The following is a 23,928-nucleotide window of genomic DNA, read 5'->3' as shown; positions in this document are numbered from 1 at the left end:
TGGTGACAGGAATCATGAACTTTTCTATAAAACAGCATTTTTGTTCTTGACAGCGTGTCAGGTCATTAGAAACAGACTATACATTCATCACTCCTGCAAGACAGTCAGAATCCAATAATTACTTGCTGAAAATAAATATAATCATGGCCACATTTACAGGCAAACAGTCCTCCAAAACCAAGTATTCATAGAATGCTGCTACTTGTAGACTGGCTAATTACACTCAAGGTTTGTCCCTAAATCTGTTTCTGAATGAAGGTGACTAAAATATTGTCAATTCAAAGACAGTTTCTAATATTCTAGATACGTTGTTCACCCTTTAACTTAGTCCTTTATACTCTCTCTCTCTCTCTCTCTCTCACACACACACACACACACACACACACTCAGTCACTTTCCCTGCCCCCCCCCCAAAAAAAAAAGTATATGGAAACAGTGGAAGTGGAATTTTCTTACTACAGCATTTCATAGGGAAGAGGATTAACACAAGCAGATAACCGAGGACCTTAGGTCTATCTACCCACCTTTTTGATGTTATGTAGGTTGGTAGAGGGAACAAAGAGGCGTCTGAGAGTGTTCTACCAGTGCGCTGGCACAATGTTCCAGTCTGTTAGCCATTGTTCATTCTTGCTCAGAATAACTCATGTACTTTTAAAAAATATATTTATTCATGCATACAAGAGATGGGATGTGGGACAGAGGTGTGGGGTGAGAGGACTCACCAGAGACAGAGTGGGGAGCAGAACAGGCAGACTGACTGAAATATACTGCTGAGGGGAGCAGCAGGCGAGACCAGAGAGGTCTGCTGCGCCATGTGGGTCAGCTCTCTGCCAGGGGATCGAACTCTTGCTGCAGTGCCTTCATAGAGCTAAGCTGAGAGTTAACGCCTTGAGTCACCAGGGAGGCCCCATTGTTCATTCTTGCTTAGAGCATCTCATGTAGTTGCAATGAGGCAGACATGGTGGCAGGTGGGGCCATGAATAGGTGAGGAGTAAGCGGCGGGGACCAGAAAGAGAAAGGGGTTAAGGCGTAATGTGTTTCACTGTGCCAGAGAATGTATAGACCGTATCACTTCACTTCAACCTTATGATAAATTTACAATTAATACTCTCCCCAGTGTCACATCTTGGAATTGACAGAGCTGGGATTTGAACCAGCTCTGCTGTCTCCACAACTCACTACACTTTCATATTCATAAAAGTAAAGGGAAGACTAGATTTATGGCATGGAACCTCAGAAATTTAACTTACTTTCTCGTTGGAAGGGTCCAGTTGTCTTTATTTATTGCCGAGGGGCACTCAGTTTCCCTTCCTGAAGGTGAGTATCGATACCAGTTGCCTGTGTATCCTTCCAGAACATGCATCTCGTTACCCATGTCAGCCCAAATTCAAGGTGAGCAACCTGCCTGGGAAGCCTCCGCGGCATTTGGGACAAGATTACATAGGCCACTCTTCACGCAACACTCACTCGGTAGCCTTCAGGTGACTCTCCCCTACTATCCCCCTGCTCACCTGACCTCCTTCCCTCTCAGGAGAGAACCACCAGCTGCAAAGAGCTCCCGCTGTTACCTGCGCTCAGGGCCCTGTTTGCTCTTCCCTCACTCAGGGATTGTCTTGGCTAAGAAATTCATTGGCACTCAGGAATTCGTATTTGTGGGCATCTACACATTGGCGAGTCTTTTCCCCAAAACATGTCTACATTTTAACAAGAGGCTTCAATCGAAAGGCTGACTTGAAGAGTGGGGATTTAAGCTGCTCTGTCATGACAGGCCAACAGGAGAGAGCATTTCCCCAAAGACGCAACCTTGTAACTCTCCCTCTCTACTGTGGGTGTCGGACAGTGGGGTACCTGGAACTTTGACCACCTGGAATTGTTTGGCTCTCAGAGCAATGAGAGACAGTTATTCTTTCAGAATGTGGCTACTAAGAATTTTTTAAACAAAATCTCTAACGTTTTAGACATTTATCCCTTAATAGAGCCTAAGTAGACATGCAAAGTTTATTTAATTTTTTGAGGCAGTATTAGTTTACAACAATGTATATGATTTAGAGTTATAGGCTCACCCCCTTCAGGGTGTTGAAAAGAAACACCTGTAACCACAAGTACAATTACTCTGGATTTAATAGTCACTACACACTATCTCATTGGCCCCTTCCAAAATATTGTGAGTATGTCGTTGGAGCAGGTAGCTTCACGCAGCCCATATTTTCCACAATCTGGGGGTGAGGCTGTTTTTATGGGGAATTATTGAAGAAATGTTTGTTTGGAAGTGGAATTCACTTTGATTTCGACAGGCAATATTCTTCTCATACAGTTAGGCACAACTTCACAACTCAAGGGAGAGAAGCAATAGGGGTCTTCATCAAAGTCAGCTGCATTGAAGGAAAAAGAGGACATTTTCAGCGATAGCTTTGGGGACTTTGCACATAGTAGAAGCACAAGAAAAATTCATGAGATGAAGGACTGAATGGAGGAGTTCAAAAGAAAATGGAAGCTGTGCTTTCCTGGGGCAGTTTACTACCCCTACTGGGCACGCTCATTCATTCTGACAGGTGCCTCACGCGGGCAGTGACAGGCACTGGTGTTCTCCCTGCACTGTAAACAACAGGCAGCATCAATCCAGAACCTGAGCCTAGGGGCGATATTCATGGGTTAGTCTCGGAGGCCTTTGGGAAGAGACAGTGGAAATGGCAGTAAACATGCATCTAAATTCCCCCATGAATTTGAAATTCAGGGATGGTTTGGCTGTTTTCTCAAGCCCGTGAGTGCCACAGGTGTGATGTTTCCCTGTGTGCTCATAGAATCAAGCTGCTCGCTGCCCCAAGTTTCCTGGCAGGTGGCAATTTTAGAACCCATGACTCGAGAGGCTGCACTACTTGCCCCACTGGCTGGGCTATCGTCACAAGTGAGAGCACCTCGATGCCAGCTCCCAGCCCCTGGATCTCCAGATCTGTAGCTTGGACCCAGCACTGGCGACAGCTCGCCTCCCTCCACAGAAGAACATTTGTGTAACTGCTGATGAAGCCATATCCCCCAGGGAAGCCAGTGCTAACGAACCCTTCGAACAACGGTCTTCCCAAGGAGCCCAACTGCTCTCTACCAGGAAGCTTCCACAACCCTGCCCTCTATGTGCTCTGGCCTGGTGCCTCAGACAAGCACCACATGAATGTCCCTGCAAAGTAGCTGGCTAGAATTTAGACACCTGTGGCCTGAGAAATACTTTTTTCACATGTGCCAACTTTCCCACACAGAAACAGGGACTGAGACTCCTCGACTAGTCTACAAACCTAAACTAGAAAATGGTGTTGCCTCACCTGGCCCTGAAGCTGGTAGGCACCTTGGAGATTTGCTATTCTGGTCCCCGTTGAAGGCAGAATGAATGTTCTGTGAGCAGGAAAATCGTGTGCCCAAGGTCTCAGCATGTGTCATGAATGACGTGAGCCAAAAAGCCTTTTGGCTGCAAATTCAGTGTTGTTTTTTTTTTTCTCCCCACCATGCTGTTTTCTATCACCCTTGGAAAAAGAGCTGTTGAGCAGAACCAATATAATGAAAACTGCAAGTGGATGAGACAGCTTTACCACCAGCTCTGAGAAGGTGCGAGAATGACGCAAGTCAGGCCACCAAAGGTGTGTGGGCCGTGCGTGGGCGTACAATCTACTTTGGTCAGAAAAGTCACCAAAGGCCACTGCCCCAGTGTCCAACTGGAAGCACAGAGCAGAGTCACCACAGAACCAACTTGAACTTCTCAAGTTCTTGTTCACTTTGTCCTTCACTTCAGGCTTTCAGACAACCCTTTCCCTATTCCTCTCCTTCCTAATACTCAGCTCCATCGCAACATCTGTCTCTGTGCCTAGAAATTCATCTTCCTGTGGGGGAAGATGAGCATCTGGGGGGTTGTGCCTCGTGCCCGATATTCAGTGGGGACCCACCTCCTTGGGGGATGTGGTGAGCACTCCCCTGGAGACTTGAGTTCTGGACCCTGTTGTCGTGCTCCTGGGCTGAGGGACTGTCCATAGCACATGTTCTGCTTCCTGCTGGAGCTTCATCATCTGTAAAATGAGGTGACTGTGTTAGGCAACTCCTAAGGTACCTTCTGGTTTTAATGAGCTGTGACAATTGTTTTTAATTACCCATGAGTTTTAGCATCCAGCTTCTATTCTCCTATGTGAATCTAATAACCCACCAAGTACTGAGCTTACGACGTGCTTCGACACAGCCCTCCTGATCAAGAATGAGTCCGGCTCTACACATGTACATGTCCAGCCGATTTAGAGGAGGAAATATTTCCCAAGACCACAGCTGTGCTGTGTGGTAATTCACTGTCTCTGGCGTTTAAGTGGAGAAAACTTTTACTCACCATTCGGGAAGCTTATTTCTGAAGGTGTGCCTTGGGCGGAGCCTAAGGTTTTGAAGGTAGAACTACTTGCTGTTGACCTGAGTGATTGTGTTAACAATTTGTGCTGGAAGGTTTTCTTCAGCCTCTCCTGCTCATACACCACATTTTGCCCACATCTTCGAATACCATCTGAAAGGCCCAAAAACATTTAAAAAAATGAAAAAACACCAAGTCCTACACTTAAAATGGGTAAATGTTATAGTATATAAATTGTACTCCCACCATCTTCTTTGGAAATATAAAGTTAGATGTACAATGTTTTTTCTAGGTACTTCAAGGAGTCGACCTCTTGGAGAATTACATTTAAGCGGGAACATGAGCCACAGGCACAGTCAGCTCTTGCCGAGGAGGCCTGCTTTGCAAGAGGCCAGCACAGTGACCAGCGGGTTACTGGCACACCCAGAGTAAGGGAGGGGAATCTCTGTGAGACAGAGAAGTGTCAAGTTGAAGTCCTGCCTTCCCTAAAGGAAATAGACTGCCCCAGAGGCTGAGAGAAATTGCCTGGATTGGCTGGGAGAGTCTTATAAGACAGAGAAATTGGTTTGTCTCGCATGGAGACATTCTCTGAGGTGACATCCGAATCCCCTGCATCTCCCACTGTGCAGGACCTGCCACTGCTGGCGACACACCAGTGGGGTGTCTTTAAATATGCTGCTATGTTCTCTCCGCCTGCACCATCGCTTCCCCAGCCCACTGTTGGTCATGGACCAGAAAGCCCTGTGCCTGGAATACAGTAGACACTCAATCAATGTTCTTTAAATTGAATTGAGAGGAGGTGACAGGGAGGATAAACAATCCAAGGAATCTGGAGCAAGAAAGAAGCCTCAGTAAGTTAAAATACAGCCCGAGTCACATTCACTCGACTTCATTCATCTCAACACACAAATAAAAATCATCTTCATGATGTGGAAACAGCCTCCATTTTGACGCTAACACTATTCCCACTCAAGGCAGGAGACAAGTTAATCTCACTGGTTTTGTAAAGACTGTAAAATTCAAGAGCTCTGCAAACTAGCGTCTTACCAGAAGAGTTATCTAGTCGCAACCACCCGCAATAGAGGTGTAGCTGCCACTGCTCCCGCACGCTCTCCTTCATCACGCAGTGAAACACGAAAATGAAGAACCCTAAACCAGAGAAGAAGGTCAGTGGTTTCAGCATCTTTCACGAGCCCTCACCAAGGCCCAGATGCAGGCCGAGTCTTGTCACTGTTCATACTCCCGTCTAAGGCACGCCAGGGCCATTGCTGGCTTTCTGAGCTCACCTTTCTAGTCTCCCTTCCAAGGGCAGAGATGGCAAGAAGGAAGGACTGTGTCAGGTCAGACACAGCATCCCCATGGGCTGCCGGCCATTCAGACCAGGAGAGGCAGTTTGTAATTGTAGCTGCTCTGGCAGAGGCGCTCAATGACCCCCACATCCTGGCACTCATGTCCTGGTATAGTTTCCTCCCACACTGAAGTAACAGAGTATGGCAGAGGTGACGGTAAGTCACCACATCACTCCCAAAGTAAGGTCAGAAAATAAAATCTCAGGCTTCCCTGGGGATGCAAGGGGTTGAGTCTCAAAGCTATCTGCAGCTAGACAGCATGAGTTCAATCCTAGGCCAGGGAGCTGCCCCACATGGCGCAGCAGACCTCTCCTGTCTCACCCGCTGCTCCCCTCAGCAGTGGATTTCAGTCCATCTGCCTGTTCTGCTCCCCACTCCGTCTCTGGTGAGTCCTCTCACCCCCACAGCTCTGGCCTACACGCCAACTCTTACATGCATAAACAAAATAAATCTTTAAAAAAGAGAGAAAATCTTAATCTGTCTCTCTCTCTCAATCCAAAAGACCAATGCTGATGTGTAGAGGACACCCTGAGGCCCCCATGGAGAGGCCCACATGGTGATGGGTGACAGTGGTGTTAACTCACTGAAGCTGAGCACAAGAGAGTGGGGAGCACCTGCGGAGCTCCTTTCAGCTGGGGCCTCCATGGAAGCGAAGACCCTGCCTGAGGCCCGTGACTCCCCGCCATTCTGTCCTGGTCTGTGCTCCTACTGGTGCCATACTCAGAATTATCGAAAAGAGTGAACAAGACTAGGGTGGCTCCAAGAGACTGGGAACACTGGGATGCTGTATCTGGATAGGAGAAAAGCTTGAGTGGGGACTTGAGGGGGCAGAGCAATGAAAACTACAGTCGCAGATCTGAAAGGACCATCTTGAAAAGAACAACATAGTCTTGCTCTGTGTGGTTATCAACCTAGAACTGGGAGTGATGGGAGGAGGCTGCAGGGCAGCTCTGTGATAACAAATCCCAGCCAGTGTTTACCACACAGTGACCATGTGACGAGCACTGCACCGTTAGTCTCAATTTTATACAGGAGAGACGTCAGAGCCCACGAACTCTAGCAAACCGGAGCCCAGTCACAGGGCTAACATTGAGCTGGAGGTGTCAGGACTGAACTTGGGTGGTTGGCTGCAGAGCCCAGGGGCCTCAGCATTGTACTACCCACCCTCAGCAGTGGGTGCCCTCACGTTCGGTGCACAGGTGCCATGGCAATCGCACTACAATATATCAACGTGTCCTATCATGTTGTACACCTCCAATCGACGTCTTCTGTCAAGTAGATCTTAGTTTTTTTTAAAGGAAAGAGAAGCAGGCTCAGCTTTATGGAACGGTGAGCTCTGTCTCTGGGAACTTCAAGCAGAGGCACAAGACTTGCTGTCACTGGAGGAAAGCCAGAGCGGGAAGATCTTTGTTCCTGCCCCAGCCCTGTGAGGATCTCCAATTCCAGGCGGGAGGCAGCAATGTGGAGGCTGAATGGAGCGACAAGCCTCACTAACTCACTCCAGGGTTTTCTCTCCATTTCGTAACCGAACAACTATGGTGATGCATCCAAGCAGCCTTCATTTTTTTTTTTTTTTTTTGAGCATCAGCCACCTGCAAGATGGAGCAGGCCCTGAGGAGAGCCAAGTCCCTCTCAGAGCAGGCACTGTCCGCCAGCGGCAGCATCAACCAGGAGCAACAGGGACAACTGTGAGCCCCTCGTGCTGCTCTGCTGTACTCAGGGACTTGAGGTGGGTCCCAGGCTCAAAGGTTATTCTGTGAATTCCAATGAGTGGCTGCCACCTGCCTTCCGCTTTCCAATAACAGACTGATCCACTTACTCACTGGAACACGGGCATGAGGGACGATGTCAGGGTTTTGTCACCTGCATGTTTATTTGTGCCTCCTTCCTGCCGAAATGGCTCATCACGAGCATAATTTTTCATACCTGGCCACAGAGCAACCCCCATCAGTCAGAACTGCCAGCTTGCCATCTGTTTTTTAAATGGTTGTGTGCTCACTTGTATTTCATTCTTGCTGTATGTGAGCTGTGTGAGAGAGTCTGTGTGTGTGTGTGTGTGTGTGTGTGTGTAACCTGAATTTAAAATCCGGGATTCTGGAATCACCCTCTACAAGATGGCGCCTTCTATCTTATAGTCAACTCTAGGAAATGGGAACATTTGCTGCTTGATTTGACATCAAGCATGTCTGACGGTCAGCGACAGCTTGGTGCTGTTGGTGCTAGATCTCTGGGTCTTTGGTTTCCATTCTCAAGAGAGCACCCAACTGGACTTCTATGAACATAGGCTTCCTGCGTAGGTATAACTTTGCCCTTCCACTGTGGGGGCGGAGAACTTGCTGTTTTGAAAACTGTCCTCCCCTGCCCTTCTAAGCTCTAAACTGCTCTGCTTCTTATTCTTTTGTCAGCTTTCAGTTTCACCCCTCATTCCATAAAGTGAGCCCATACCTCCTCAGAATTGGTGAGCCAAAGAAAAGCCCAGAATTATTGCTGAGGAAGAAATTTGCACAGGAGCCTGGTACCTAACCACTTCTAGGAACATGCTTCACTAACGCTGACTCATCAGGCAAGGTGCTCATGGCCAGAGAGTCTGTCAAGGGCTGAAGCAAGCTCATCAGGGCCTCAGTCAGCCATCGAGGATAAACCAAGGGCTGTAACTTTTATGGAAACCAAAAGTGAGTGTGTGCAGTACTTGCAATACTCCTAGAATTTTGTCTCTACTACTACACCATATAATTTTTTTTTTCTTACTGGAGCATCCCAAAGGACTGCTTAGTATATAGGTTTATTGAATGAATAATTAAAAGCAGTAACAGGCCCAAACTCAACAGACTACTCAAGTTGACAGAAGACCCACATATGTGGCCCATGTGTACTGCGCCAAACTTGAGAATAAGAGTATTTTTCATGCCTCTCCTTTGCAAGATTTTTTAATAGGTGCAACCAGGTTAAAATGAATGTCTACAGTCACTCAGAGGCATATTGACCACATCCCAAGCTTTATGTCTCACGTTGTCTTTGGCCTACCATTTAATAAATTCATTGATCATGTGCTCCTGACACCAGAAAACAGCAATAAGATTAAAAAGTTTTAGAGTCGCTGGTTTAGGATTATCAATTCAACCAGTTGTTCTAACCTTTTTCAAGGTCAGTTTGTAGCAAAACCATGACTAGAACCTTGAACCCATGATTCTGCCCTTGATCTTTATTCCTTTATTACTCTATAATTTTGTGGCATGCTTCTTCCCACTATTAGAATAGATACTAGAATATCTATTATTAGATTAGACTGTCACATGCAGTGAGCATCTATGGAGTCAAACATTTCATATTTTTATTGTCCAGTAATTGCTATCTATGTTCAAGTGAATTGTGTCTTCAAAATGTCAACATGCATGTGAATCTGTAAACTTATGAGCACATGGAATGAAGACCAGGAAGAAGTAAGGCCAGTCAGTGTTTTGATGAGGCCCTTGCCAATCAGCTGGCATTGCGTTAGCTATCTGGCCTTCTCTCTACATTCTGAGTTAAAGAGTGAGCTGCATATTCATGCAATGAAGCTGAACATCTAGATAATGTTACCACTGCTTGTCAACTCACTGAGGAGAGATCCAAGATCTCTTGGAGTATCTTTTCCCCCTTTGTGGCCTTGAGAGGTGAGCTTATTTTCCAAAGCAACAAATGCTTTAATGGAAGTCTAGCTAGCCACAGAAAGGACAAGAAACAGCAGTTACCTTGTAACGTGTTAGAAATGGCAAAAAGATATGAGAACAGGATCCTCACTGGTCCCCACGCAAAAAAAGCAAAGCCCCAGGTGAGGCCAAGTAAGAATGTGAGGCTCATGGTGCCTCTGAGATCGTGGAGTATCTTTTGCCGAGTCTTCTGGTTTGGGGATTTCACAGAATTCAGCTGAGCAAGAACAGTACAGAACGTGGAGAGATTCATGAGAAATATGAGGCAAAAATAAGCCACCACGGAGACGTAAAAGGTGGAATCGTCCTTAATCCAACAACTGTAAGAGAAGAGAAGACCATTGTGAGGTACAGAACACAAACCTATGTTCTGCGGTGAGGCTCTGGACTTCACCTAGTCAGTTTCACTTCATCAGTAAGTAGACTGCCAGGCCCAGAGAGACAAACCAAGGTAGATTTCACTAGCATCCATTGGGGGCAGAATTGGGACCAGAACCCCAATCTCCTGAGCCCCACTCCAGGGGGTATCTCCAGCACCGAGTCAGGAATCCTCACAGCTCCTTTGCCGACATATACAGAAACCTCTCAGTCTAGTTCCCTAAGAGATGATTTTGTTCCTCAACCACAGAAAGTCAAAGGACATATTTCCCTCCAAAGTGGTCTCCCCAACCCCCCACCTTGTGTATGAGCTTTCTTTGGAGGATAGATTCGGCTTTGTGGGATAAGCATCACAGTAAGGCACGTGAGCAGTGGCAGGCTGCTGGGAGGCTGTCACACAGGGGCAATGGCCTCACGTGCACTGCCTGGCACGGGCTGTAGCTTGTAAACTTCCACTGCAGGCCAGTGTTACCAGAGGCAGCACTGGCCACTGGATTCACTGTGGTGCAAAAGTTTCCATTAAAAAATAACAGTGGGGCCCTCCCTGGTGGCGCAGCGGGTTAAAGCACAGCACTGAGAAGCTAAAGCCACTTCAGTATGAGTTCGATCCCCGCCTGCCCCTGAGGAGACCGCTCCCGACCCGCCCGCTGCTCCCCTCAGCAGTGTCCTTCATCGATCTGCCTGTTCTGCTCCCCACTCTGTCTCTGGTGAATCCTCTCACCCTCCGCATCTCTGGCCTGTACCCCAGTTCTGTATGAATAAATAAATAAATCTTTAAAAAAAAATAACAGTGATTCATATGAATACACTTTGCCTAATAACATTTGCAATTACTGGAGGCATTTGCGCTGGTTTTTGGACACAGGCAAACTTCATCAATTTAACTGTACATGAACTTAGCTGAGCCCTCTTTTCCAGAACCAGGCAGATCTCCTCTGCTTGCATACTTTTCATGTATGTGTGAGCTGGTGGGTGTTGCAAGGGGTTAGGGGAGGAAGCACCTCATTTCCGTAACAGAATTGAATATTAGGGCTCCCTGAATATCATCCTCAGTCTTGAAGGAAGCTATAGAAAATTCTTACAAAGAGGCAATGCTATATATTTGGAGATAGAATCATCTCCAAGAGATACTATTAACTACCAAACAGTGCTAGCTACCGTTTGGGTAATAGGGTGCAAGAGAATCACTGCACAAATTTGGTTTTCAGTAATACTTGCAGGCGGGAAGAGAAACGGGGTACTTGGGGCTTGAGAGCGGGGCTTGCTCACTTTTCATCCTTTACCCTTTTGTGCTTTTGAATTCTGTGTCGTGTGTATGTGTTACCTCTTCAAAATATAATTGATTTTTTTAAGATCTCTTAGAACTGTCAGCCTCTCTTACTAGCCAATTCACATATGAAAGGACTCTTCAGGTGGAGTGGTGTGGAGTCTGTCCTGGTTTGGCTTTTGACCTTTGAAGAAGAATCACCACCATTAGTTAGACAGTGGGGATCCTTGAAGTCACAAAACAGGCAAGGAGGGAGGATGGAGAATATGAGAAGGAAGAGAAAAGGGAGAGAAAAAAAGGCTAAGAAGCTATTTTAATTAGAAAATATCTTCTGGAAAGGGCAATATAATTTTGACCTTCTGGAAACTGTCATCTCAGTCTGAAGGACAAAGGTGTCTCGGGGGCAAGATCCCCTGTGTTTGATTCCCATTCCGTAGGAGAGGAAATCTATAGTGAAAACAAGCAGAGTGGAAATGGTTAAGTAAAAAACAATCAGCAGACTCAAATGAGCTTGTGTAGCCGAAAGCACAAGACCGCAACTACCTACAGACTTGTGAAAGAAGCTCTGGAAGGGTAGGACAAGTGATTGGCTACTCTGTCATGGCTATGGATGAGAGAAGCAAAGAGACGAACTTATACGTCAAAAGAAGAAAAGACACAGCAGGACAACAAAACTGGAGTCTTCTCAGGGAAGATGCTGCTGGCGACAGTGACAGCATCTTTCCCAACAGTCCTCTTAATCGCTGCCCCAAATGCTTTCCACTTCTGTGAACTTGCTCCTCAGAAAAGCTGCCAGTTACACAGTTCTTACCATGGGACAGGCCAAAAGCTGAGCACTTTACATGCAACATATCACTTTCATTCGCAGACAACACTGAGACAGACATATCACCCCATTTTCCAGAAGAGGACGTGGTAGTGAAATTAAGGTCACTTCCCTAAGGTCTTGCAGAGTCCAGCACCCAACCATTATATGAGTGTAGCCACGACTTTGTTTAGGCCAGAGAGCTGGAAACCGAGCCCGCGCCATCCCCAAAGCCAGCATCCAGACCTAGCCCCAAGCAGGAACCCCCCACCCTCACCCCGCAGGTAAGAGCATCACTGCCTGATGAAGCAGCAAGGCCAATACTTACAACAGCGTCGTGGAGCCCAGACTTCCGTACACATCTCTGCTCACAGAGAGTATGATTGCCACCACAGCCGCCGGCACTCCTAAAGTGGAGAAGCAAGCCAGGGGCCTCCCATTAGGGAACTGGGAGAGAGCTGATCGCGGACTGTGGGCGCTGAGACATTGAGACACTGTTTAAACGAGCCACAGCTGTGCAGGCATCAAAATACCATTGTTTGCAAAATGTTTTCGAATCCTTCCAAGTTAAACATTTCTAGGAGTTCTCCAATCTGCTAAACTAAACAGCATGCCCGTGGCTCCAATACAACGCCCACTGGTTATTAAAAATAGCTCAAGTGCCAAAAATTCAAGTTGGCAGTGGAAGTATGTAGCTCATAGGAATGCACATTCACATGGAGCATTTCTTCTCAGATGATGGGCCGCCAACTTTTATCTCCCCATCCGCACAGCCCATTCCGTTGCCAGTCTCTTCCTGTGCAGGTCACCTTGGAGGAAGGGCACAGGCAATCAGCTGCAGCCTTCAGTGCTTTTCTGACAGGGGAGCTGTTTCCACCCTCGTTACTAGTTTGACATTTTGACTAGATCGACCAGTTAACAACCAGTCAATTCAGTCAGACCATAATAAAGCAATCAGTTCAGTCAAAGTGGGCAAACGTGAGGTGAGTTTAGACACAGGGTTTCAAATTCCAATTGCATGGACACTTGCAAAACTTAACTGACAAGGAACATCACACTGTTTCAAAGCTGTCTCAAATCCCCGAGCACCAAGCATCTGGAAGAATTCTCTGCTGTCCTATTGTGCAAGGATACAGGACAATTGCTTTCAAACTGTGTCTCACACACCCAGCATGGTGGTCGTGTGAGGTAGATGGCCAGCAGAATACCAGCCAGAGGCCGGAACAGGGAGCTGAAGGGAGCACTCACATTTTGGAGGCTATTTTGCAATTTGATGATTAAAGCAAAAAAGATGCATGCTGGCCCTCCCTGGTGGCGCAGCGGGTTAAAGCACAGCACAAAGAGGCTTAAGCCACTTCTGCATGAGTTCGATCCCCGCCTGCCCCGGAGGTGACCACATGGCGTGGCAGACCTCTCCTGACCCGCCCACTGCTCCCCTCAGCAGTGTACTTCCTCGATCTGCCTGTTCTGCTCCCCACTCTGACTCTGGTGAAGCCTCTCGCCGCCCCTGAGCCTCTGGCCTGTACCCCAGTTCTGTATGCGTAAATAAATAAATCTTTTAAAAAAAAAAGATGCATGCTTTTCCGATTTTTTAAAAGCTTTGTCCTATCTATTTATTAATGCTGCGGTACAGGACTGCATGTGACACAGAGGTGCAGGTCACACCCCCATGTGTGTGTCACTCCCGCCATCAAGGCAGGGCCCTCCACCACAGTCTGGCAGCAGATGCAGCTACCTGCCTCGGACAGGCATTTCAGTAATGAACAAAACCTTTTCAACAGGTTGCTTTGGCATTAGCAGATAAGCACACACTAACATGTGCAGAGTGACGGCATTGCCAACATCCAAGGAGCTCCGGGAGTGGCACCCTGGTGACTGTGTGTGGAGCCACATGGGCCACACAGGCGAGACCGGAGCCAAGCTGAGTCTTGGTGGAGAGCCTTGTGACCCTCGCGAGTTCTAATTCAAGACGGGAGGCCAGTAAGGAGGTGTCCCTGCACCCTCTCGCACTCGGGCCCCTCCCTTGATGGGCGGTGTCACGAGACAGCTTCTCCTGGCATCGCCACCCCCTCAGAACAGCTGTGGAAGATCAAGCCACGAGCGTTGGTTTAGAGTTGGCTCCTTAGCAACAAGGACTCCTGCCACCAGCATGATCACCAACCGTCCCTTTGGTGTGGTGCCAGTCAATCCAAGGAGGGGGGCAAGAGCGTGGAAGCTGGCACCTTCTGCTGCTCTTCCTCTCACCAACCCTCTCTGTAGGGAATAAACTGAATCTGAGTTTATTCACTGCATCGTCACTGGCCTTGGCCTTGACTTGGCCTTGGTGTGGGTGTATACATGACACTCCCCACGTTATTTCAGCCTCCAAATACCAAGCCTTAACTTTTCCTGTCCCCCAAAGAGTGTGTGTGTCGTTAGATTAAAGAGTTGAGCACCAGCCAACTGGAAGAAGGTCTGGAAATGAAACAGTGAATGATGAGCGAGAAAGAAAGCCAAGTCTGTAGCGAGTGTGTAACCCCTCGAAGTTAGCCAAGTGTGGGTTATCAGCTTCACAGACTAGTCATGGGGCCTCTCGAACACCATCTTTCAGTCTTCAGCTTGACTCCCAGGCAGAAAGGGGACAGTGTTGGCTGTTTGGGGCTGAGTCGCTGATGAATTCCCAAATGCTCCAGCAGGATTTCAGATCGTGCTTTACTTTACTCTCCTCCCCACATAAGCAGAGATCACAGCACTGACTGTGCAGGGAGCAGGTAACACATCCAGAACCCCACTAAAAGAATGCAGAGCTAATGAGGAAGCTTTTGTCTTTGCTACAGGTTGCAGAAGATAAACTCTATGTTGCTGCTGTGGGCCACCAGGTACAGAGCGCGCAGGGAGGCCAAGGTGCACCTCGCCCTGGGCCCTGGAGTATCTTTGTACATCCTCTGGGCTCTCTCTGGCGTTCTTGCTCTTCATCATCTCGTGGTCTCGCCTCTTTGGTAGTCACGCTGCTTGTCCAGCTCCTTTTACCCCACCTCCAGGCTCAGGTGTGCACACTTCTGCATGCGTGCACAACTGTACTCCAGGTGTCCAGAATCAGGCACACGTGTCCCTATCCCCCACTCCCAAGCAGTGGGGTCACTTCTGCAGAGACGCATTCAAGGCCACAGTTGTTAGCCACAGAGGCCAGTAGTGTAAAAAGCCTGATTAATTCATGTACCCTACAAGATACTATGCACCCCACCTAATACACATCTCCCATCTGTCCAGTGCATTTTCTGAGCCCCGAAATCTCTTCTGAATAGGTGGAGGGGGGACCATGTCGTTTAGAAAAGAAACCAATGAAATGCCATCTAAATGGGGAAAATTCATGCCGAGTTCCTTTCCTGGGTTCTTCCTTAGGGCAGCAGTGATGAGGACAGTCATGAGACGTGGAGACAATCAGGGCACCTCTGACCCTTGCAACTTTCTCAACCCTTCCCTTGTGTCTTACACAGTCAGAGAGGTCAGATATCAAACTATGGAGACAGGTTCCCTGCTCCAAATCCCACACATGGTGTGTGAATTTTGGAAAATGACCTAATCGCTCTGTGCCTCAAGCCCCTCATCTATAAAATGGGAATAATGATGGAACCTCGATACTATGAAGGCAGAGTGAACACACACAGCACTGAGAACAGCGTCTGCTCCATAGAGGAGTGCCTAAGTGTTGGCTGTTATATCAGCAAGTATCTGTTACAACTGCAACATCTGAATGGTTCACTACAGCACATGCAGCAGGCACAGTACTCAAGTGGGTGTTCACGAAATATTTGCAAACCAATTCCCCACCATAATGGCTAGAATTGAATTTACAAAGTTGCCCATGCAGAAAAGGAGCTGCACAGTCAACACCAGCAATCCTTCATTCCTTGCCTATGATTGTGAAGGAATTGGGTCCCCAACAATTTGCCCAACAGGGCTAGAATTAAGAAGACATACTGGCTGAGCACAGACTCACCGAGGACTATGGCAGTTATACTCACCCCAGCCAACGAGGCAAAATTTCAGCATATAATGAGGGATGTATATGTTGAAGACTTTGATGAGGGCAAAATACATGTGGACCGCCTCCAGGCCCATCCAAGTCAAAGACGCCAGCAGCGAGTAGTGAAGCACAACAGCGGCCGAGATGCAGAGCCCTGCCTTCTGGAATGATGACGACCAAGAATTGACCAGAAATACCAGGTTGAGCATCAGCAGTGCGGCGCACAGGTTGATCAGGATTTTGGAAGGATGATCTCTTCGAAGTTTGCTAATAGAAAACATACCATAGAGTGCCATAAGTGAAGTCCAGTGACGCACTTTTTCTTTTATGATTAGTGTGTCATTTTCTGTTAGAGAAATCTTTTCCTATTCCATTGCTCTTTTGTTTTTTAAACTCCATTATGATAAGGTCCCTGTTTTCAGTCAAGCACTGCCATATCTTCTCTGCACAATAAGTAAAAGAATAAAAGAACTACCTATTAAATTAAAACTCTTATTACCTGACAGGTATTGAATTTCAGAGTTCTCTCACTGTCACTGTCTTTCTAGCTAGAATCAAAGTACCCTAACCAGAGTGGCTTTCCCTCCCAGGAACGCTGTAGTTTCCCTCAGCTAGGCAGTCTTCTCTTTTCCTTTTCACTTTTGGAGACAAGGAAAAAGTCTTAGAGAAACCGTGATTCTATCATCACTCTTTCTGCAGAGTCAAGGCTGGATCTACACAAGACCAACTAACAATCTGACGTGGAAACATTTCAGCAAGTTCCATGGAGAGTCCCAAAGATCCAGATGTTTGGTATCACAGAAGCCTGGCTTTAAGCTATACTACGTGATCACAATTGTACTTTGTGGAAACTGACCTGATATTTACCAAATCAAAAACTATAGATGTTTTCATATTGTATCTTCACTTCCACTTATTATTTGGATTTTGTGATTTTCATTTTTTAGAAATTGAAATGAGTAAAATCTTAAGAATGCAACTCAATGAAGCTTTCCACATGAATAGTACTGAGGAACCTCCATACAGATCAAGGGGTAGGAAGTTTTCAGCATCTCAGAAGGCTCCTTCATGGCTACGCTCATTCAATATCTCCCTCTAGAGGTAACCGGTATTCTATTCCCATAGGTTTTAGTATTGCTTGTACTTGGAACTTCACATAAATGGAAACAAAAACATGTTCTTTTCTTTCTCTGCCTTCTTTTCCTCAACTTTAAATCGATGAAATGTAGACATACTGTTGTAGAAATAGTTTATTCTTTTTTATGCCTCTGAAGCATTCCATGTTATGACTATATCACAAATTATTCATCCAGTCAATAGTTACTGGACCTTGAGGTTACTTCCAATTTTTCACCATCTTGAATGAAGTTATTGTGGATTTTCTCGTACATCTCTTTCAGTGGACACATATATTTCTCTCTCAAGGAGAAATTTCTAGGTCTACAGATAGAAGTATATTTATCTTTAGTAGGTCTTATCAAAGAATTTTACAGTGTGTGTGACATTTTGTTCTACATCCTTGTTGATACTTGCTATTATCAAAACTTTTAATTTTAGCCATCCTGGTGCAGGCAAGGAGTATCACTGCGGTTTAATTAGCATTTCTCTGATGAGAAATGATGTTGATAACCTTGTCATATGCTTACTAGACGTCTGAGTGAGACGTAGGACTAGGCCTTGATGTCCTTTATTGTGAGGTGCCTGTACAAGCTTTTTGCCCATTTTTAATTGTATTGTTTGTATTTTTATTTCATTTGTCAAGTATATGCATTACAAATCTCTTCAGCTGGTCTGCGGTTTGCCTTTTCACTATCTTCACAATGCCCGTTAATGAAAGAAGTTCTTAATCTTAATGAAGTTCATTTTACCCACTTTTTCTTTTGTGATTAGTGTTTTTGTATCCTGTTAGAGAAATCTCTTCCTATTCCAACCGTCTTGCCTTTTAAAAAATCCAATTACAATTTTTTTTAGAGGAGCCTTGGTTTATTTTTTTTAAACCTGCCCACTTCATAATCTAATGGATCTGACCTCTTCCTATTGTGATGAATAGGAACCTTTTATAGAATTAACATGAAATTGACAAGGTTACAATGACAACAGTATCCATCAAACCAAATTCAACTTACTTCAGAACAAGACTATCAACTTACTGAAAAGCTATGTATGTCACCATCACAACTCCCAGGAAAATGGAGGAGATGCTGCATCCGGTGTATGTTACAAGCGTTAGTATCCGTTCATTCACTGCATCCATTGCAGACCTAGATAAATCCTAGGGAATGTAATGTGTTGAGCTTTATATGATTGCCAGAACAAGTTTATGGCAAAACCCGTGCTCACTGACACGAGATTCCCAGGAAGTACAGCATATCTGCTCTAGCCCTTACAGAACCAGAGTCCGTGCTTGGATATATGATAAGACTGGATTTTTTGTTGTTGAGTATGCTTAGTACAAGTAACTATGTACAGGCATGAAGCGCTATCAACAGCACTGGAAGAACATTTTGTCCTTGGTTTTATTGTCATTAACATGTTCCATATTTAAAATATAACCAAACTAATAGAAGTGAATTTGGGATGCAAAGTGAATCAGTCTCTGAACTGAGCGTCCCAAAACACTACAAGAACATTTAAAAAAAAATGTTCCTTTTCCTTAGACCTTAAAATTCTTTCATAAAATTAAGAGACAAAATAGACCTTAGCTGTCGCATAGTCCAGCAATTTCTTGCTGCGGACCATAAAAGACCTGAAATGGCAGACAAAATGATTTGATTATGTGTGTGCGTTATTCTAGAAAGAAGGTCCATAGCTTTTATCAGACTATTATGGCGATTCATGACTCATAAAAGGTTAAGAAGTACTGACCTACTCTGGGATTCCTCAACAACGAGGGATTTTGCCCCCCACCCATGGCCACTGGGCAATGTCTGGAAACATTCTGGTTGTCACATGGGGAAGGGCACTCCTGGCATCTTGCGGGCAAGGCTAGGGATGCTCTAAACATCCGACAGTGTACAGAACCACTTCCCACGACAAAGACTTCTTTGACCCAAAATATCAAAAGTGCCCAGATTGGGAAATCCTGGTCTACTCTTATCTTTCACATTTCAGAAAAACCCATGGTCTAAACAAGTGAAACAGCCTAACCAAGGTCGCCAAGGTAGTTGGTGACAGAACCGGGATATGAGCAGTTTTCTCTTGAAAGGGGGTCAACAAAATTCTTATAATTCCATAAGTATCAGTTGAGCAATTCGTAGTTGCTCGTTAGATGTGTTCAAAAGAAAAGACAGCCCACAAGGAGTTTATCATTAGCAGGAGAAAGAGCTCATACACGAGAAAATCAGATGACAGTATACACTATCTATCTACATATACAATGAATTCACTCAAGAAAACTAAGAAAGTACTCAGGGGTGGGGCCTCCCTGGTGGTGTGTGGGTTAAGCTGTCAACAGCCACTGCAGCAGGAATACCAACCCTAGTCAGAGAGCTGACCCACATGGCACAGCAGACCCCTCCTGACTCCCCGCTGCTCCCCACAGCAGTGTACTTCATCCATCTGCCTGTTCTGCTCCCCACTCTGTCTCTGGTGAGTGCTCCCACTGCCCTGCAACTCTGGCCTACTCCCCAGTTCTTGTGTGCACACATACATTCAAAGAAATCTTTAAATTAAAAAATAGGTGGATAGAGAAGATGGACACATTTGAGAGCCATTTTGAAGGAAAACACAGCAAGTACTGATGATGGGGAGGGTCACAGGGACCCATGATGACTCTGAGGCTTTCAGCCTGGATGTGTGAATCAATCAGATTACTCTTATTAGGTTAAGTACTGCAGATATAGATATATATATATTTAAATACACCTTTCCTATACTACAATTTAGATAATAACCATTAAAAGTAAACATTTTAATAATCATGCCCTGTACCCCAGGAATTCTAATTCCATTAATAGATCTTATGGAAATATACCAGTGTTAGCAAAGAAATGAGTGAGAAGGTATATAACAGCATTTGTTCATAATGGAGAAAACCAGCAACAACTGAAGTGTGAAACTGGCAAAATTCATTGTGTTAAATCCACACAGTGGAATGCTACAGAGGATTTTTAAAAAACTGAATCAGGTGGATATGCATTTGCCTGAAAGACACCCAATACATGTTGTTAGGTGAACCGAAAAGCAAGCAGTAAAACCACTGCAAATTGTTTTCTAAAACAAAAACATGTTTGAATATAATAAGTACAGGAAGAGAATCTGAAAGAATGTACATAAGTGTTAAAGGGGGTGATCTCTTGGGAGGGGAATTTTGGGGACCTTTCCTTAATGTCAGTGTGTTGGTCAGGCATTCATTTTCTAAGAAAAGTGAACATTTGCTTCAATGTGCTCTACTTGGGGTGAACAAAAGAGCATGGGTTTTTCCACTTGCACACCACTCTTCCATAATTTAGTTCACATATATACCCCTGGTGTTTAATCTAATACAAGTTGTCAAGATTATATCCAGGAATGATTAAGACACAACTCACCATTAAGACCCCAAAGTGGGTGAGGTGGTCACACTGACAGACCGTGTGATCCGCGTTTGTTTCCTTTACTTTACAGCCTGATGAATTCCATCCACCTTGCCCATCTGCAGGAGACAGAAGGAAATTTCAAAACAATTTTGTTTTTCTCAGAAATGTTTAGCTTTTCATTATAGGCACCTTCCAAACGTGTGCTATAATTAGTATTGTTTGTTAAGACACTATGATAGGTGTAATTGAACACTGAAATTAAATTAAGCCTAATAGGCTACACTGACTTTTGGGGGACTTTGTAAATGTCCTAACTTTTTTAGCTCTCACTTTTCCATTTCCTGTCTCAGCCCTTCCCTCTTCAGGACAGACTCCAGTCGCAAGAAACAGCTCTGCCCCACGCTGGAGTGGCAGAGCAAGGCTTGTTTTAGAAGTCACTAACAGGAAAGAGGTAGATCCAGAACAGGACGTGAAGCTCCAGACTATAAGGCTGGCACTCGGGTTCACTTGGTAGGACTGGCACAAGCACCTGAAACAACCATTTCAATCCAGAACTCAAATGGTCTCAGGTGCTTTGCACTCGAGACAGTTCGTAGTTTGAGCTTCGTAGAGCCAAAGAAAGCCTCTGGTCTATTTATTTGACACCTGGCTATATTCTCACTCCTGAGAATATCTATCCAGGGTATAGAGACAACCCTCAGATTGCCATAACCTGTCGACCTTGGGGAGAAAGCCAGGGTCAAAGTAGAAGCTCCAGGGAAGCTCTCCATCAGAGGAGTCATCCTTGGGCAGGCAGCCAACAGTGGTCAAAATGTGTCCATCCGGGATAACTCCGCAGATCCCAGAAGCTCTGCATCCATGGGCAGAAGGGCGGGGGCAAAGGGAAACCAGGTAGAAGCCCAGTAACTGGCATGAATGAACACACAGATCAACTTAAGTCTGCAAGGGACAGGGGGTCTACCCCACGAGACTTGTAGGACATGGGAAAGGCCACTTCAGTTGTTAGAAAGGAGCAGTACTCTATACCCCAGGGAGCTGAATGGGAAGCTAATTTCCCTTTTATTCCCAGAATTCCAAGGATGCTGAAAAAGCAAAAGTCCCCAAGCAGCACGCATGGGTAGAGGGACTGACTGAATGGTCACAGAGCTGCCCCTGGTGTGGGAATTCTCTGAGGCTTGGTGAAATTCCTGGAGATTCCCAAAGAGGTGGCAAGGATGGCAGGAACTCAGCAACCTCCATCCCCAAACCCTTCTCTTACTGCCCCAAAGGCCCTTCCTAAACCATCAGGCAAAGAACCTTCGAGACCAACCTGGAACGCTTTCTCCTCAGTGAAAAGATAAAAAGGTAGTGGTTCCAAGAGGGCAAATGGACTACCCGCAGTCACCCAGTCTAGAAGAGATGAAGGGAAGCAGAAGGGGAGAGCAGCGTCCCAAGTCTCTGTGGAAAGGCACAGACAGGGCCCAGAGCTCATCCCTCAGCTTGCCTCAGACAGCTGGTGATTGCTCTACTTGTCTTCCCACTTCCTTTGCTTACCTCGGACTTGTGAGATTTTTCTGCCCACCCAAATAAGTCCCTTATCCAAAAGAAAGGTTCTTTAAATTCCCATACCCTGACTAGAAATAAAACTCCTATCTTATATCTGAGTCCTCTGTAAGGGCTAATAAGACTGCAGCTTCAGTACCAGCCCCTCTCATACAACTGGAAAACAGGAAACGAATCAGCGTCAAAGTTGCATTGAGAGTGAAAGACAAAGAAAATACTTACTGTTATTCCCAAAATCCCAAAAGGCACAGTGAACTTGATCATAATTCTAGAAAACAGAAAAATCTGGGGTAAAGCCTTTCTTTGTGAGTTACCACACAATGACCACACAGTGTTTTTATTTTAAAACAGTGAACACACACACACTTGAACCATTTGTGAGTTGTTTTAAAACTAACTCTGGGTTTACAAGAGAGAAAACAAATGTTACTGCATGACAACCTGGTTATGTGTGTCTGTGAAAATATCTGGGGAGAACTGTCCCTGGTGCCGCAAGGGTTACAAGGCAGCACTATGGGCCCTCCCTGGTGGCTCAGCGGGTTAAAGCACAGCACTGAGAAGCTAAAGCCACTTCCGCATGAGTTCAAATCCCGCCTGCCCCGGAGGTGACCCACATAGCACGGCAGACCTCTCCTGGCCCGCCCGCTGCTCCCCTCAGCAGTGGATTTCAGTCCATCTGCCTGTTCTGCTCCCCACTCTGTCTCTGGTGAAGCCTCCCACCCATCACTGCCCTGTACCCCAGTTCTTGTATGCATAAATAAATTTTTTTTTTAAAGAAAATATCAGGGGCCATAGGCATTTGCCTAACACCCCTGGTGGGAGGGCCGGGAAGGGCTGTGGGTGGTCATACGGGCATGATGTGTTGGTAGTGGAACTTCGGAATTCAGGGCTCACAGCTGAGAACAATCGTAAGTATATAAGGTTGAGCCTCCCTCATTAGGCCTGGTGAGCATTCCAGAGACTCTGCAGTTCCTCCAATCTCCAGGGAACTGCAGGCAACATGAAATTGCTTACTGAGAGGTGCTTGGAGAGCTGTGGCCCTTGCCCAAGCTGAGAAAGCTTCACCATCTAACATGTTTCATTTAGTATCTTCCCTCACCCACTTTTCCTTCTGCAATTAAAACCTGTGAAAAATATGCTGTACCATATGGTCTTTTAAATTGGAAATGAAAGAAGAAAGTATTAAGACATCACACTGGACATACATCACTTCAGCGTGGAATAGTTCACTCTTCCACCACGGCTAAATTTGATGGTTTAGTAATGTATACTTTATGGTATACCATTGGGCTTAAGTTTAATCCTTTGGTGATAATATACATTTGAATGCTCTTTCTGGAAATTCAAATGACAAAAATGTTCAACTATTTTGAATTAAGTTGTCTCACCAAAAAAATAGTGGAGTTAAACATCATTTAGTGTGATAGGATGACCTTCAGATCTACCTGCCCGCACGCACTCCCTCCCTGCCAATCTGTTATAGAACGAGAAGCTCAACACTAGTAACCCCTTTAGGGGAAAGCTTTGTTTCTAGAAGGCCCCAATTATAACACCTGTCTGCTACCTGGAAGAAGACAATCTTCACTGGGCCTTAAAATCATATCTATAAACTAGCCAATTATTTACCCAGTTCCCTCCAATGTGTCGCAGAGTCACCACCACTGGGTCGGCCAGGTTTTGGACAGACAGACTGGAAACACTGGCACTCACAACATAGGTGGTTAATGTTTTCATAGCATTTTTGACCTGTGGATGAAATACACAAGGAAGAGGAGTTCAGGTCCTAAATGTCTAACTTCTTACATGACGTAAGGAAGCTAGACTTTGATACTATACAGCATTAGTTCAAGAAATGTGGAACACAAAATCACAGAGACAGACTTTTGAGAGGACATTTAGCTCATCTTCTGTCTTCACATCAGGACTCAAACACACCAACATCTCCTGTCTTCACAGCAGAGCTCAAACACACCACATCTCTTGTCTTCACATCAGGACTCAAA

General features: G+C 45.6%; 1 protein-coding gene across 1 annotated transcript in view; it reads right to left on the bottom strand.

Annotated features, from left to right (window-relative positions):
• Positions 1–23,928, bottom strand: part of ADGRG4 (adhesion G protein-coupled receptor G4) — an 88,539-nt gene that overhangs the window by 5,131 nt on the left and 59,480 nt on the right. Inside the window, exons 12-21 of the mRNA XM_004685957.1 lie at positions 23,552–23,671; positions 22,148–22,193; positions 20,396–20,499; positions 18,017–18,138; positions 15,865–16,133; positions 12,189–12,267; positions 9,453–9,730; positions 5,420–5,521; positions 4,358–4,525; positions 2,313–2,372 (exon numbers count right to left, since the gene is read on the bottom strand). Of these exons, the coding sequence (XP_004686014.1) occupies positions 2,313–2,372; positions 4,358–4,525; positions 5,420–5,521; positions 9,453–9,730; positions 12,189–12,267; positions 15,865–16,133; positions 18,017–18,138; positions 20,396–20,499; positions 22,148–22,193; positions 23,552–23,671 (1,348 nt within the window). The remainder of the gene's footprint in view (positions 1–2,312; positions 2,373–4,357; positions 4,526–5,419; positions 5,522–9,452; positions 9,731–12,188; positions 12,268–15,864; positions 16,134–18,016; positions 18,139–20,395; positions 20,500–22,147; positions 22,194–23,551; positions 23,672–23,928) is intronic.

Source organism: Condylura cristata, unplaced genomic scaffold (assembly GCF_000260355.1).
Source record: "Condylura cristata isolate star-nosed mole 26May11 unplaced genomic scaffold, ConCri1.0 scaffold00019, whole genome shotgun sequence".
In the NCBI taxonomy this organism is placed as follows: Eukaryota; Metazoa; Chordata; class Mammalia; order Eulipotyphla; family Talpidae; genus Condylura; species Condylura cristata.
Note: the sequence above shows the minus strand (reverse complement) of the source record. Positions and strands in the feature narration are given on the sequence as shown.